General features: G+C 36.6%; 1 protein-coding gene across 2 annotated transcripts; it reads right to left on the bottom strand.

Annotated features, from left to right (window-relative positions):
- Positions 1-6,013: 6,013 nt before the first annotated feature.
- Positions 6,014-14,589, bottom strand: LOC139785246 (kinesin light chain-like). Of its 2 annotated transcripts, none has more exons than XM_071724430.1 (4): positions 14,223-14,589; positions 7,389-7,588; positions 6,827-7,025; positions 6,014-6,649 (listed from the first exon to the last, which is right to left on the bottom strand). In XM_071724430.1, the coding sequence occupies exons 1-2, from the start codon at positions 14,382-14,384 to the stop codon at positions 7,403-7,405; spliced, it is 348 nt and encodes a 115-aa protein (XP_071580531.1). In that variant the 5' UTR covers positions 14,385-14,589; the 3' UTR covers positions 6,014-6,649; positions 6,827-7,025; positions 7,389-7,402. The 2 variants fall into 2 exon arrangements, with proteins under 2 accessions (XP_071580531.1, XP_071580532.1); XM_071724431.1 differs by having other exon boundaries at positions 7,444-7,588.
- Positions 14,590-15,805: the final 1,216 nt, after the last annotated feature.

Below are 15,805 nucleotides of genomic sequence, written 5' to 3'. Positions count from 1 at the left end.
CTCTTAACAGAACTCCCAGAACTTAAAAAAAAAAATTTTTTACTTTACTCAAAAATCGAATATATCGAGAATTTTTTGTATATAAGTCTCAGAGCTTCGGGCATTAACAGTTATTGACAGAACTCGAAAGGTGCTACACAGAACTCATAGCAGAACTCCCAGAACTTTAAAAAAATTATTTGATCAAACGAAAAATCGCGAGAACTTTTTATATATCGGTCGTAGCGCTTCGAGCCTTAATAGTTTTTGGTAGAACTCGTGAGGTGCTACCCAGAACTCTTATAAAATTGCCCGGTTTGCTAAACAAAAATTTTATCCCGCGGAACTTAGAAATTTTTCGACCCGACATGTGAAAAATCGCGAGAACTTTTTATATATCGGTCGTAGCGCTTCGAGCCTTAATAGTTTTTGGTAGAACTCGTGAGGTGCTACCCAGAACTCTCATAAAATTGCCCGGTTTGCTAAACAAAAATTTTATCCCGCGGAACTTAGAAATTTTTCGACCCGACATGTGAAAAATCGCGAGAACTTTTTATATATCGGTCGTAGCGCTTCGAGCCTTAATAGTTTTTGGTAGAACTCGTGAGGTGCTACCCAGAACTCTCATAAAATTGCCCGGTTTGCTAAACAAAAATTTTATCCCGCGGAACTTAGAAATTTTTCGACCCGACATGTGAAAAATCGCGAGAACTTTTTATATATCGGTCGACATGTCGGGTCGAAAAATTTCTAAGTTCCGCGGGATAAAATTTTTGTTTAGCAAACCGGGCAATTTTATGAGAGTTCTGGGTAGCACCTCACGAGTTCTACCAAAAACTATTAAGGCTCGAAGCGCTACGACCGATATATAAAAAGTTCTCGCGATTTTTCACATGTCGGGTCGAAAAATTTCTAAGTTCCGCGGGATAAAATTTTTGTTTAGCAAACCGGGCAATTTTATAAGAGTTCTGGGTAGCACCTCACGAGTTCTACCAAAAACTATTAAGGCTCGAAGCGCTACGACCGATATATAAAAAGTTCTCGCAATTTTTCACATGTCGGGTCGAAACATTTCTAAGTTCCGCGGGATAAAATTTTTGTTTAGCAAACCGGGCAATTTTATAAGAGTTCTGGGTAGCACCTCACGAGTTCTACCAAAAACTATTAAGGCTCGAAGCGCTACGACCGATATATAAAAAGTTCTCGCGATTTTTCGTTTGATCAAATAATTTTTTTAAAGTTCTGGGAGTTCTGCTATGAGTTCTGTGTAGCACCTTTCGAGTTCTGTCAATAACTGTTAATGCCCGAAGCTCTGAGACTTATATACAAAAAATTCTCGATATATTCGATTTTTGAGTAAAGTAAAAAAATTTTTTTTTTAAGTTCTGGGAGTTCTGTTAAGAGTTCTGGGTAGCACCTCAAGAGTTCTAAAAGAAATCCTAATGGCAAAATTAAATATTTTTAATACTTTTATTGTTATCGCTGATTTAGTGATTTCATTTTGTGAAGTTAGCACCCCCAAGATTCATCAACGGTTTTTTTAGCTTTATTCGCCAGAACTATTTATAAAATTAATAAGAAACTCTAGAACTCTTCGGGGTGCATTCAGAACTTGAAAAAAAAAATGTTTTTTTGAAAGATGAGGTGCTAACTTCACAGAGGTACAGCAAAGTCGCGAGTCGCGAAAGTGATTGTGAGATTTCGACATTTCGTGAGATTGCAATGGAGAATTTGTTGCTACAATGGCGACTGGAAAGCTTAATTGCTACTTTTAAAGGAAAGTATTATACATGTAATATACAGTATATGCGTACAACGGTTTGTTTCCAGAAAACAATCCTACGCAATTCAACCTTACATACTTACTGAAGGGCCGTCTCTACACGAGATAAGAACAATTTATATTATTGTAAATTGTAGGGGAGACCGGGGCAAATCGTGACATTTCGCGTTTACCAATTTTTCCTGAGAACACTGTTATAGATAAAAAAATACTGACAGTAGTTTTTTAATGGTTCAACCCTCTAGTTTGAAAAAAAATTTTATTTGTGTCTTTTTATTACATAACTTTTAGAGTAGAACACAAAATGTCTCACCATGTCTCGTGTCACGAATTACCCCGATACCGGGGTAAATCGTGACAGAGTACGGGGCAAATCGTGACACTCCTGTTCTATCCTGTTTTAATGACTTTATTCAAAACTCATAACATTAATTTACTCTGAAACAAGATAAAAAAGACAAAAAATGATTAAGAAGTGCTTTAGTCATCATTAGAACTGCAACGAATGACTTTTCTCGGGCGTCCACGTTGTCTGCGAGCTGGTTGCTCTTTGGAAGGCTTCTTCCTCACATTCTTGTTGGTTTTTTTGGATTTATGTGTTTGCTCCTCTATCAGTGCGTCTACTTCGTTGGCGTCAGTCAGAATTGCAGTCTTCCTGCGTTTTCGTGCTCTTCTCGTGACCTTCCTTTCGCCCGCTTTGGGAAACGATCGAATGGATTGAAGGACCTCAGCGAGGGGAATGTCATCGTCGCTGATGTTTGGGCTTGAGGCCTTGGGCATACCATTTTCGGTTGACGATCCTGGCCGTGATTGGTCCTCTCCACTCCATGCTCTATCAGTGACATGACCGGGCAAGAAATCAATTTCCTGAAAAACGTCTGGATTGAGAGGAAAGATTCCTGCAGTTTGAAATCCGGATCTGATATTTGAACTTGTTGCGGCTAAAGGCAATGCTGAGGTGACGATTGAAGGGATGTCATAGATCGTCATCGTTCTTCCGGGATTATTCAACATCCAATAATCGCAATGCGTATTATAAGATTTTTTTAATGGACCAAAAACACTCCTATCCAGGGGTTGGAGTTTATGTGAACAGTGGGGCGGCAAAGATAAAACTGTGATATGATGCTGTTGACAAAACTGGAGGGCATCAATTGAGATATGAGATTGATGATTGTCCAGAATTAAAAGCACAGGATTTGCCGCTGAAGCCTGACAGTGGTTTTGAAAATGTCTCAAAAACAACACAAAATCAGAAGCAATCATCCAGCCACTTTTGTTCGCACTTCCGGCGCTTCCGATTGGTGCGTTGGACAAGAAATGAGGTTTGAAATTTTTTCGTGGAAAGACGAAAAACGGTGGTATAAAGTTTCTGATGGAACTCTAGTTAATTATTGGGTGCTTACGAAGAAGCGCTCGGGGCGGCTCGGAGTTAGATTTTGGTATAGCATATGTTACGTGCACTATACCAAAACCTAACCCCGAGCCGCCCCGAACGCTTCTTCGTAAGCACCGTGTCACGAAATACCCCGAGTGCTCGTGTCACGAAATGCCCCAGCGTCACTTTTCATTTTTCGGTTTGCAAAAAATCCAGACAAGATGAAAGTGCATACAATCTGTGATTCACACACGTGTATAACAATCTAGAGAACAAGTAAAACTTACCGAATGATATTTCTAACGGATGAATTCGTAGTAAACACAAAAAATCCGAGATTTGAAAATTTTACTTCGACAACACAAAAGCACTTTTTCTGACACTGCCAACGTTACACGGTAAATACGCGTGTCAAACTTCGTTGTAACATAGAAGGCCACTAGCGCCACTCACAGTAATTATTTCAGATTTTTAGCTGCGCATGGGTTCCGATGGCGCGCATTTCAAATTTTTCGCGTTGTCACGAATTGCCCCGGTCTCCCCTACTATTAAGTATCAATTTGAAATAATACAAAATTTAATACAATTCTTCTCTTCGGGTTTTATTAATGCATATTCTCATATTCTTAAATTAAAAAGTATATTCTGTAAATTAAAATATTTGTATCAAATTCAGACTTATTTACGATTATAAAACAAAGAAAAATTAAAATTTAAGTTAGTAATTTTTTATTTTAGTTGAAATGTACGTTTCTGTATGTATTGTTCAGCCATTTTTCTTGATAAACAATTATTGTTCTTTATATATTGAGTATTAAGAAAAATGGCTAAATAATATATGCAAAAACGTAAGTACCATTTCAAATTAAGTAAAAAATTACTAACTTGAATTTTAATTTTTCTTTGTTTTGTGTGTAATCGTAAATAAGTCTGAATTTGATACAAACATTTTAATTTACAGAATTTACTTTTTAATTTAAGAATATAAAAATGTGCATTATATTGTTGCCTTGGCATAAAAATAAAAAATCACTCACCGGCCGATGCGCAACAGCGGAGTTGTAATACTACGTTGATCAGATAAATTATGGTGTCTGAAACATACAAATATTTTTACATTAAAGCATTGCAGTGCCCAAGATAATCGATACTTGTATTGTACCGATTGTACGAGTAATGAATTAATGATTCGACTATAATGTAAGGGCAAATCACGTCGCGCTTGAGAAAGTGGTGGAATCCGCCACGGGACAGCAAATACTCACCTTACGGTCGTTCCGCCGTTGCCCGATGCTTCCCAGGCCCCGTCCTCCTCTCCGTGGTCCTTCACCAATGTCGCATCTCCGTCGACGCACTCACTCACGACATTCACGAGCGAAAATCGACGATATCGTCGCTCATGATCGCGCGACACTTTGCACGGCACTCCCGGTATTAATCTCGCGACGCGGCGCGTACTTTATTACACGATGATGGAAGGATTGCCGGATGTTTTCCTAGATGTTGCAAAAACCATATGTTAAGTCATATTTAAGCACTTTTATTTATTGTTCAAGAAATTTGTAAAGTATTTAAATGCATTTAGCTAATTATATTGTAAATGGAGACAATTAAATGAACAGTAACTTGTTACATAGCTTATCAAACAGCATTTTGGCAAACATATGGGTACTTTTCTTACCCACTGTGTGATGACGAAAAAACTGTAGAAAAAGTTAAAAAATCAAAGTAAATACAACACTCACAGCTGCAAAACCAGAGTGCAGAAAAAAACATTGTGTTAATACAATTAGTCGTGATGCGTGACACTAATTTCTGGCGATACAATTAATTTCCAAAATGATAGCCCTTTCAATTGGTAATTAAACTTACGTGCTATATTATACTGTTTTCAAAGGAATTATTTTTTACTTTAGATTAACCAGCTGGTCAAAGTGCATATTCTACAAAGTACAAATTTTAGAATTACAGAATTTATATTTATATTATAGGATTTATCTAGTATTTTCACTAAAATAAACTTGATAACCCATTTTTCATGGATCAATATCGTGCAGTCTTTTTCCAGCAGTTTTAAGTCTATGTTAAGTATTAAATTAAGTAAACCACAGAAACCTAGTTAAGGTTTGGAGATGGCTGTCATTATGCCAGTTAAAATTTCCTGGTTAGTGCAATAATTACCATAGCGAATTAAAAAAGTCTGTATTAAATTAATTAATCCTTAGTTAGCCGTAAGCCAAATTATTGCATAGTATTTCTGTTAACATCTTTAAATTTGAAGAATCAAGATATTTTTTTTTCCGAGAATGATCATACATATCGCAGAAAAGTTCCGACGTATTTAAGACAGTGTTTTGCAATGCTCAGCATATATGAATATCTTTCATCAATTGACAACTAATTAAGGATTAATTGAGAAATCCTAAAGCTAACCACAGCGGGTGGTTATAAAAAGCATATCGTGTTTACTCAACGAAAAATCTTTTTGTAAAAAAAAATAAATAAATAAACGGGAATTTTACGACTGCCGCTCCGACTCGTACTTTCGACAGGCCCGGCACGCACACACACGCGGTCGAAACTTTTGATTAATTTAATATTTTATAATTCATTATTTATTTGAAACATCAAATTTAATTCATTACTCCTTATTGCCTATCGATAATAAATAATTACATACAATTATAAATAATATAGGTACGTATACTATATTGCGTAATGGGCAATTATGTAAAAATATTTACGTAATTATATGTACTTTCGATTATAACAAAGATAAATTTTATTCTTTAATAAACTAGAATTTATTATAAGCTCTTTTAAGAGGAATAACCGCAATCAGGAAAATTTTTTTTAAAGAAAAGAAATAATAAATTGCGTGTAACAGGTCAAACTTTTTATTAGAAATGTATAAATGTCACAGGGATTTCGTGTAATTGTTTTTTTAATAAAGAAGTTCAGACTACTTATAGGTAGAATCATATGTCGTATTTATTTATCGTCAGGTGGTCAGGTTATGGAACCCACTGCGCAACATCAGGACGCATTATCTGATTCATATGATACATCTGATTTGTCCACTGAACCAGATAAACAAACGATAAGAGAAAAAGGGCATCTGACGAAAATGTTCCCGTTGTGCCCGAACAACAACAAAAATTACCTCATTTCGATGAAAAGAGTTGCTTGATCTTTTAAATCGACTTGAAGAAAAGGATAAGGAGAGAAAAAAAGGAAGGGGAGAAAGAAAAGAAAAAAATTAGATTCGAGGAAAAAGAAAAAAGTCGTTTTTTGACTAGCCCTCTCCATTGGAGAGAAAGAGAGTTCTTAGTTCTTATTTCTACCGCGACGGTACGTCGCCACCGTCATCGCGGAGTTGTCGACTCAGGGACCAGGAGCCATAATTTCTTATTCCTTATTCTTAAAAAGCGAAAAAATGTTGGATCAAATCACTCACCGGCTGATGCGCAACAGCGGAGTTGTAATACTACGTTGATCAGATAAAGCATCTGAAACATACAAATATTTTTACATTAAAGCATTGCAGTGCCCAAGATAATCGATACTTGTATTGTACGAGTAATGAATTAATGATTCGAGTATAATGTAAGGGCGAATCACGTCGCGCTTGAGAAAGTGGCGGAATCCGCCACGGGACAGCAAAATAATAAACGAATATTACTCACCTTACGGTCGTTCCGCCGTTGCCCGATGCCTCCCAGGCCCCCTCCTCCTCTCCGTGGTCCTTCACCGATGTCGCATCTCCGTCGACGCACTCACTCACGACATTCACGAGCGAAAATCGATGATATCGTCGCTCTTTTCGTCGCCCAGCAGCTATGCTACTTGTGCCTTGTTATCCAGCTCTACCAGCTCTACCAACGACTGCAAAAAAAATAAAAACAAATAATTATATTATGAATCCATATTATTAAACTAATTCAATCAAATTTTAATTTCAATATTACTTTTTATTGTATATGTACATATTATATATATATATATATATACATATACAATAAAAAAATATATATATATACCATACGTACGCACGCGCGCGCGCTGTATGTATATATATATATACAGTATATTAGTAATTTTAAATTTGCAAAGTTTGATTATATGGTTTTAAGTTTTAAGTTTATTTGCAATTCTACACGCGTATTATTTTAACAAAAGAATTAATACAACAAACGTTACCTACCTTATTATTTTAACAAAAGAATTAATACAACAAACGTTATCTACCTCTCTTTGAGATCTCATGGCGCATCTTCGAGTGTCTTCATGGCCTCGCATTTACCTTGTCTTTGATGAAGGCCGCCGAAGTTCTTTAAGGTAGTAGTGATAGTAGAATCCATCTTTACGGCCTTGTGCCAACCACCATACTCGCCATATGGTATGTTCTCCTTGTTTCTGTGCTTATTCTCCTCCCTCTCTTCAGCTACCTAAAACAGAAATCAAGATTGATTTCAGAAACAAGCAGATTTTTTTTGTTTTCTTTTTGAAAACAACATGACATTTTTCCGTAAGATAATAAGAATTTAAGTCACACGAAGGAACTGATTATCTTTTATATGCATTTTTTAATACTATAAAATATTTATAAATCTTTCACTGTTATTGTAAAAAAAAAGTAAAACGTGCAACGCAGTGAGGCACAATCTACATTAATGTATATGTATTATGTGTGTCAAATAGAGCAAAGAAATGGAAAAAAGGACACAACGTAAAGAAGTTCTTCCATCTACTTTGAGTGGAAAAGACTGGTTGCGTATAGCGGATGAATTTAATGAAAAATGGAATCTGCATAGGTGCTATTGATGGAAAACACGTAGTAATACAAGTAAAATCAGTAAATACATTATTTTTATTTACGTTGACGGACCGAAATGACTGTCAAATTGAGTGTAACCTTCATGAAACACCTACATTTGAACGTTTACACTCGATTAGTATTTTTTCGTAAGGGTTATTCGTCTTTGAATTTTCTTGTGTTAATACTACAACATTAAATTCATAGAAATTCTTTTCCAATCTCCGGCCGAGCACGAAACAATGGTGCTTCGAAAAACTATAACTGATAAAATAAAAAACTTGTAAAAAATAACATTAATATTTGACGTAAAGTAATTTTTATGTATATTCCATATAAAATGCGTATATATTTTTTACGAAACTTTATTTTAGAAAATTTTTATTTTATAAATATAAATAAATTAAATAAATATCATTAATAGATAGAAATAAAATTAATTAAATTAGTGAAAATTCTTTCTTAGAACAGTTATGAATGAAATATGTGAATAGCAACTACGTAAAATGGAATCACAGTAGCCTTTCCAATGTGTATTCCATATTACCAATTTTTAATTCCTTACCTCAAAAATTTAGACCACGTTTTTTCTAACAGTTTGATATCTCTAGGAAACTATATCTGCTTGTGCACTTAAACTCGAGCTAGAGAATTACAAAAGGAATGTTAGACATTATTTAAATATTAATTAAGATTGTAAAATTCTACAATATAACATCATAGCAATGTCAGCGGAGCGCGATTTATGCCAGCACCATTCAGGGCTGCATACGGATTCCCCACCCGAGTGCTAAAAATCCAATAGTATATGCACTGTTAAAAAAATCTGTATTAAAAATAATATAAAAGTGTAGGAAATTTTTATGCAGACACCGGCGGCGCATATAAAATTTCAAATACAAAGTTGAAAATTAAAGGAGTGGTATTTCGAAAATAAAAATATCGAGCAGTAATATTACTATGCTCAACTATTTGAAAATGCATATATCTGTAAAGGAATTTTGATTTTTAAGCATATTTAAATTAAACAGGTTTTCTAATTTTCATGAACATGAACTTAATTTAAATATACTTAAAGATCAAGATTCCTTTACAAGTATCTGATTTTTCAAACAGATGCGCATAGTAATATTACTACTCGTTACTTTTATTTTCGAAATACCACTCCTTTAATTTTCAACTTCGTATTTGAAATTTCATATACGGTATCTGCATAAAAACTTCCTACATTTTTATATTATTTTTAATACAGATTTTTTTAACATACTATAGGACATACTATAGTGCACATACTATAGGATTTTTAGCACTCGGATGGGGAATCCGAACGCACCCCAGAAAGAGCGCGAAATGAGGGGAGTGTTGCGAATAAGAGAACGACTTCCGTGGCCAGTAATGAATTGCATCGGGGCTCGATGTCGAACGACCGTTTCACGTACACTGTCAGAATTCGAATCGATCGAAAATCTTGATTCATCTGTTGTGTGCCGCAAACGCGATACGGAAATCTTGCAAGAGCATCAACTTGATGCCCTTGCGACGGAGATCTTGTCCACGAGGCAGACGACGATCGCGAACGCGACGCGATGATAGTGATCGGAGGCGAGCTCACCTGATGAGCAGGAAGGTCACCCTCGAAGATAGCAGTTGACCGCTCTTGGCGACTCGGAGTATGGAGTCGTGCTTCTCCCGGTTGAGCGGAGGGGCACGTGTTAAAGAACGTCTCGGGTTCCTTGACAATCACGCACCTTTAACGACTTATTGGGCGGCAATGCCGCGCATGAATCGGCGGAGAAACCACGCACACAGAATATTTGCCGTTGCCGTTTTGCCGAAATCACTTGATTTGGAGACGTGCAAAACGAGCCTGCCACGAGGCCGTTCTCTTCCGCCAGGAGAGTTCTCGAGAGACGGAAACGGGGGAGAGATCCGGAACGCGGCGCTCTCTGATTAATCCGATGATTGACGGCGTTGCGCGAGGGGCGCAGTTATCACGAACAAAGACACTGCGCGTGTCCGGAGTTGCGCCGTGCTCCAATTCTCGCCGGCATGCTCGCACCTGTGCGTGGGGCGGCATCGACGCGTGATCAACCACGCGGGGCGGCGTGATCGACAACCCCGGATCGAATGCCACTGTGAAGTTGGCACCTCATTTTCAAAAATCGGAAATTTTATTAAGAGTTCCATTTGCACCCACAATAGTTCTACAGTTCCTGATAGATTTCAGAAATAGTTCCGTCGATTTAGATAAAAATATAACGATTCAAAAAAATGAGGTGCTAACTTCCTGTGACACCTCAAGTTTCGAAAATATTTATTTTTGTCACGGAATTCTATAGTTCTTGAAGAGTTCTATAGCTCCTGATAGGTTTTAGCGATAGTTCTGGTCTTTAAGTATTTTTAAATAATTTTTTAATCTGACCGCTGGCACCTCAAGTTTCAAAAAAATTGATTTTTATCATGGAATTCTATAGTTCTCGAAGAGTTCTACAGTTCCTGATAGGTTTTAGCAACAGTTCTGGACTCTAAATAGTTTTTAAACAATTTTTTACTGTTACCGCTGGCACCGCACACAAGAGTAAAGTCATGAATCGCAGGCAGTTTCGATCGACTTTTTGACAGTTCTCGATAGTTCTCGCATAGTTCCAACAGATTTTATAGATTTTAGCAACAGTTCCGGCCTCTAAATATTTTTAAAATAATTTTTTACTGTTACCGCTGGCACCGCACACAAGAGTAAAGTCATGAATCGCATCAGGCAGTTTCGATCGACTTCTTGACAGTTCTCGATAGTTCTCGCATAGTTCCAACAGTTTTTATAGATTTTAGCAACAGTTCCGATCTCTAAATATTTTTTTAACAATTTTTTACTGTAACCGCCGGCACCGCATACAAGAGTAAAGTCATGAATCGCAGGCAATTTCGATCGACTTTTTGACAGTTCTCGATAGTTCTCGCATAGTTCCAACAGTTTTTATAGGTTTTAGCAACAGTTCCGGCTTCGAAATATTTTTTTAACAATTTTTTACTGTTACCGCTGGCACCGCACACAAGAGTAAAGTCATGAATCGCAGGCAGTTTCGATCGACTTTTTGACAGTTCTCGATAGTTCTCGCATAGTTCCAACAGTTTTTATAGGTTTTAGCAACAGTTCCGGCCTCGAAATATTTTTTTAACAATTTTTTACTGTTACCGCTGGCACCGCACACAAGAGTAAAGTCATGAATCGCAGGCAGTTTCGATCGACTTTTTAACAGTTCCCAACAGTTCTCGCATAGTTCCAACAGTTTTTATAGTTTTTAGCAACAGTTCCGGCCTCCAAATATTTTTAAAATAATTTTTTACTGTTACCGCTGGCACCGCACACAAGAGTAAAGTCATGAATCGCAGGCAGTTTCGATCGACTTTTTAACAGTTCCCAACAGTTCTCGCATAGTTCCAACAGTTTTTATAGTTTTTAGCAACAGTTCCGGCCTCCAAATATTTTTAAAATAATTTTTTACTGTTACCGCTGGCACCGCACACAAGAGTAAAGTCAATGCGAGAGCAAAAACTATGCGAGAACTATTGAGAACTGTCAAAAAGTCGATCGAAACTGCCTGCGATTCATGATTTTACTCTTGTGTGCGGTGCCAGCGGTAACGGTAAAAAATTGTTTAAAAAATATTTAGAGGCCGGAACTGTTGCTAAAACCTATAAAAACTGTTGGAACTATGCGAGAACTATTGGGAACTGTCAAAAAGTCGATCGGAACTGCCTGCGATTCATGACTTTACTCTTGTGTGCGGTGCCAGCGGTAACAGTAAAAAATTATTTTAAAAATATTTAAAGGCCGGAACTGTTGCTAAAATCTATAAAATCTGTTGGAACTATGCGAGAACTATCGAGAACTGTCAAAAAGTCGATCAAAACTGCCTGCGATTCATGACTTTACTCTTGTGTGCGGTGCCAGCGGTAACAGTAAAAAATTATTTTAAAAATATTTAGAGGCCGGAACTGTTGCTAAAATCTATAAAATCTGTTGGAACTATGCGAGAACTATCGAGAACTGTCAAAAAGTCGATCGAAACTGCCTGCGATTCATGACTTTACTCTTGTGTGCGGTGCCAGCGGTAACAGTAAAAAATTGTTTAAAAACTATTTAGAGTCCAGAACTGTTGCTAAAACCTATCAGGAACTGTAGAACTCTTCGAGAACTATAGAATTCCATGATAAAAATCAATTTTTTTGAAACTTGAGGTGCCAGCGGTCAGATTAAAAAATTATTTAAAAATACTTAAAGACCAAAACTATCGCTAAAACCTATCAGGAACTATAGAACTCTTCAAGAACTATAGAATTCCGTGATAAAAATAAATATTTTCGAAACTTGAGGTGTCACGAGAAGTTAGCACTTCATTTTTTTGAATCGTTATATTTTTATCTAAATCGACGGAACTATTTCTGAAATCTATCAGGAACTGTAGAACTATTGTGGGTGCAAATGGAACTCTTAATAAAATTTCCGATTTTTGAAAATGAGGTGCCAACTTCACAGTGACGGATCGAATACGTGCCATGCGACTGACGGCAGGCACGTAGCGGTCAGCCTCGCGGCCCGATGCTTACATCGAGATTGCTATGTTCGATCCTTAACAACCATTAACATTGATATTATAGTTGAATAAAATATTTAAAATCCGATTAATGTGTTTAAAATTTCTTTACACGAAGGGATATTAAAAATATAATTGACAAACTCAAGTTTCCAAATTATTTATAATAATAATTATATACATTTAATTTAAGTTTTACACATTTATATATATTTAATTTAATAGTTTTTATACTTTAAATAATTAAATATTAACATTTTACGTAAAAATGTTTAGAGAAATCTGTAGGTATTTCTTTTAAAATATATTTTTGATAATTTTCAGCTGCAAGTTTCAAAAAAAAATAACGAAAATGTCTTAAACAAGGATTCAGTAAACGAGGAAGAAGAAAAAGTTAACGTACCAATATCGATTTTGAAATCAATATTATCTGAAGTAAGGTAATTATTTATTTATTTCAATATGTTAAAATCCCAGTAAAAATAGCCTAGTAAAATGATGTCAATATAACTTCAAAATTTGGAAATCTAAAAAGTAGTAGCACAGATGTCATATAATGATTATTTAAATATGCCTCTTTTAATACTTAAACTACAACTTTTAATATGTATATATTAAAAGAAATTGATTCAAATGTTTATAATATCAAAATAGACTCACATTTAAATGATCATTATAATCGAAAAAAGAAAAATTTTGGATTGGATAGTACATAGTTATTAAACCAGATTATAAGCCGCCGTGTAATCGTAGTCAATATTGTTCTGAATGGTCACTGTCTTAAAATCTTGCTGTATGTTCACTATCACTAACGTGATGACGCGAACAAGTTGAACTAATATATACCTATGAGTAGACTATAGTCCTTAACCGAGGTATTTTTGAAACTTTTAATTTTCCGAAAAGCACCAACAATAAAAATATGTTCAAAATAAGTTTAGAACTAAGCTTAAAAATAAAGAGTAAATCAACAGCAAAATAATAATTTAATTTTCGACTGCACAGAAGCACAGAAAGTGAACTGATCTACTCATACGAATTAGAGATGACAAAAATTATAAAAAATGCACAGTAGCAACATTATATATGTCTCACCATAAAAAGAAAAATGTTCACGGAAAAAAAATTTTCACCGTTGCAGCTAATCATGGTTTGCTGAAATTGTATTTGCTGCTGCAGCAAAAGAATTTGCCACTGTTGTTATTACATCGGTTTCTTAGCAAAGTAAACTTGTCTGCTATGATCATATCGATCACAAACTGTAAGTTCGCTATCTTAGCTAACAGCTGTAACTAACACAACAAAAAGTATGTACAATTCAGTGTGATTCATGGCTTTATGCAGTCTTCCAAGTTATACATTAGTAATAGGTAAAGACTCAATTCCTTTTGAGACGCGGCTACGTAATAGTTTTCACTCCTCCAATAATTAATTAAGGCACGATTCCACGTAAATGAGTGAATTATCGTAAGTTACTACAGTAGAAGTAACGCTCGCGTATAAAAAATATTTGTCCCGTCATCCGAAAAAAATGACCGCGACGAGCGTCTTCCAGGAAAACGGCACCGACGAAAACCGCGCGAGCTTCTCGACGGGACGACATGGACATGGCGATCGCATTCGCGAGCGCAATTACTCGTGTCGAACAAATATGAAGCGTTGGGTACTTACAGGAGGCGAGGCACGGTACTCGGATGCCTCCGATGTGTACCTCGATGAAAAATTGTCTCGAACGCCGACCTCGATCGCGGGTCGATATTCCAGGGCTTCCACCGTCATGCGCGAGACACGGCGACGAGAAAACGCAGGCTCCGCAAGCGTCGCGTACACCATGCTGGACGACGATTAACCCGCATTTTTCGCGATAAGCGGCTTATGTCGGCTATTCTTATTGCGAGATCGTCGAACGTACTCGCGAACACCATGTCCCCTCCGTACCTTCGTTACCACATCACACACATCGCGCTCGTTCGCGACCGAATACGATTACGTCGATTACGATCGAAGCTGATCGAAGGTCGGAAGGATCCACGCCGCCGGCCGCGTCGCGACGTCGCAGCCGTACCGCGCGATGTCCTGATGGGAACTGTCCCCCACCCCTTACATTCCTTCGCGCAGCCGGGCGCGGGGCGCGGCGTACTTGCCGAAATTACTACGTGCGCGATAACGAAAACACGCGATTGGCCCAAATAATGGGGTGATCCTCGAGCGTTTGAATTCCGAGAAAAGCTCCCTGGCGACGAACGCAAACGGCAAATAGGAAAAAAATACAGCGATTTCCGCAAATCTATATGTATATATGACTTCTTTATGGGAGCTTTCCAGCAAGCGACACAAGTCGACACAAACGTCGTTCTATCTTTCTATTTTAGCAATGAGTAACAAAGACAAAACGACACTTGTGTCGACTTGTGTCGCTTGCTGGAAAGCTCCCTATGTAGATTCTTTCGTGTAGATTCGACCGCACGAACTCAATTCAACTCAATTCAACTCAATTCTTTTTAGATAAATTCGTAATTCCTTTATATGTATTATGATGATAAATTCGAATATAATAATCCCACCGATTCTCATACTAGAATTCACAAAATAAGTGCGGTTTATGTAAATCTTCGATGTTTCCCATTAGAATTCCAATCGAAAATGAACATTTGCTGCGCACCTTAGAAAATTATGACGATTAAATAATGACGATCTTATAATTGACAATTACAGATTGGCCGGGATAAAAGAAAACTCAATTTTTAACGAAATCACGTCATTTCACGTCGATATAATGCACGACTTACTCGAAGGAGTGTGTAAATATGACATGATTCTTATAATAAACTATTACACGACAGTTCGCATAATATCTTTACATACCATAAATTCTTGTATGCAGTCTTTTGATTATGGATACATCGAATTCGGTAATAAGCCGCCAGTAATAATTCAAGATGCATTAAGGAAGAAAAATATTAACATTAAAGCCGCGGAAATCATGAGCCCAAAATTTCGCACAAGGCACTATATGTGACTATTATATATATACCGTGTGTATCAAAAATTCAGGAACAGCCAATTATCTCAGAAAGTATTGGTTTATGAAAAAAATATTTCATATAAAAGTTGGAGAGTTCAAAGGGGGCCAATAAACGATCTTATTAGATTTGGCCGTTCCGGAACTTTTGGTACGCACGGTATATATCATATATATGTATATACATATACATCTATATTTTCTAACTTATTAAACTGCGCGTCGATTCTTT

The sequence above is a fragment of the Temnothorax nylanderi genome, unplaced genomic scaffold (genome assembly GCF_030848795.1).
Source record: "Temnothorax nylanderi isolate EJ_2023f unplaced genomic scaffold, tnyl_v1.0 TNYL_tig0762_pilon, whole genome shotgun sequence".
NCBI classification, from domain to species: domain Eukaryota; kingdom Metazoa; phylum Arthropoda; class Insecta; order Hymenoptera; family Formicidae; genus Temnothorax; species Temnothorax nylanderi.
The sequence above is the reverse complement of the archived record's forward strand: the minus strand, read 5'-3'. Positions and strand labels throughout refer to the sequence as shown.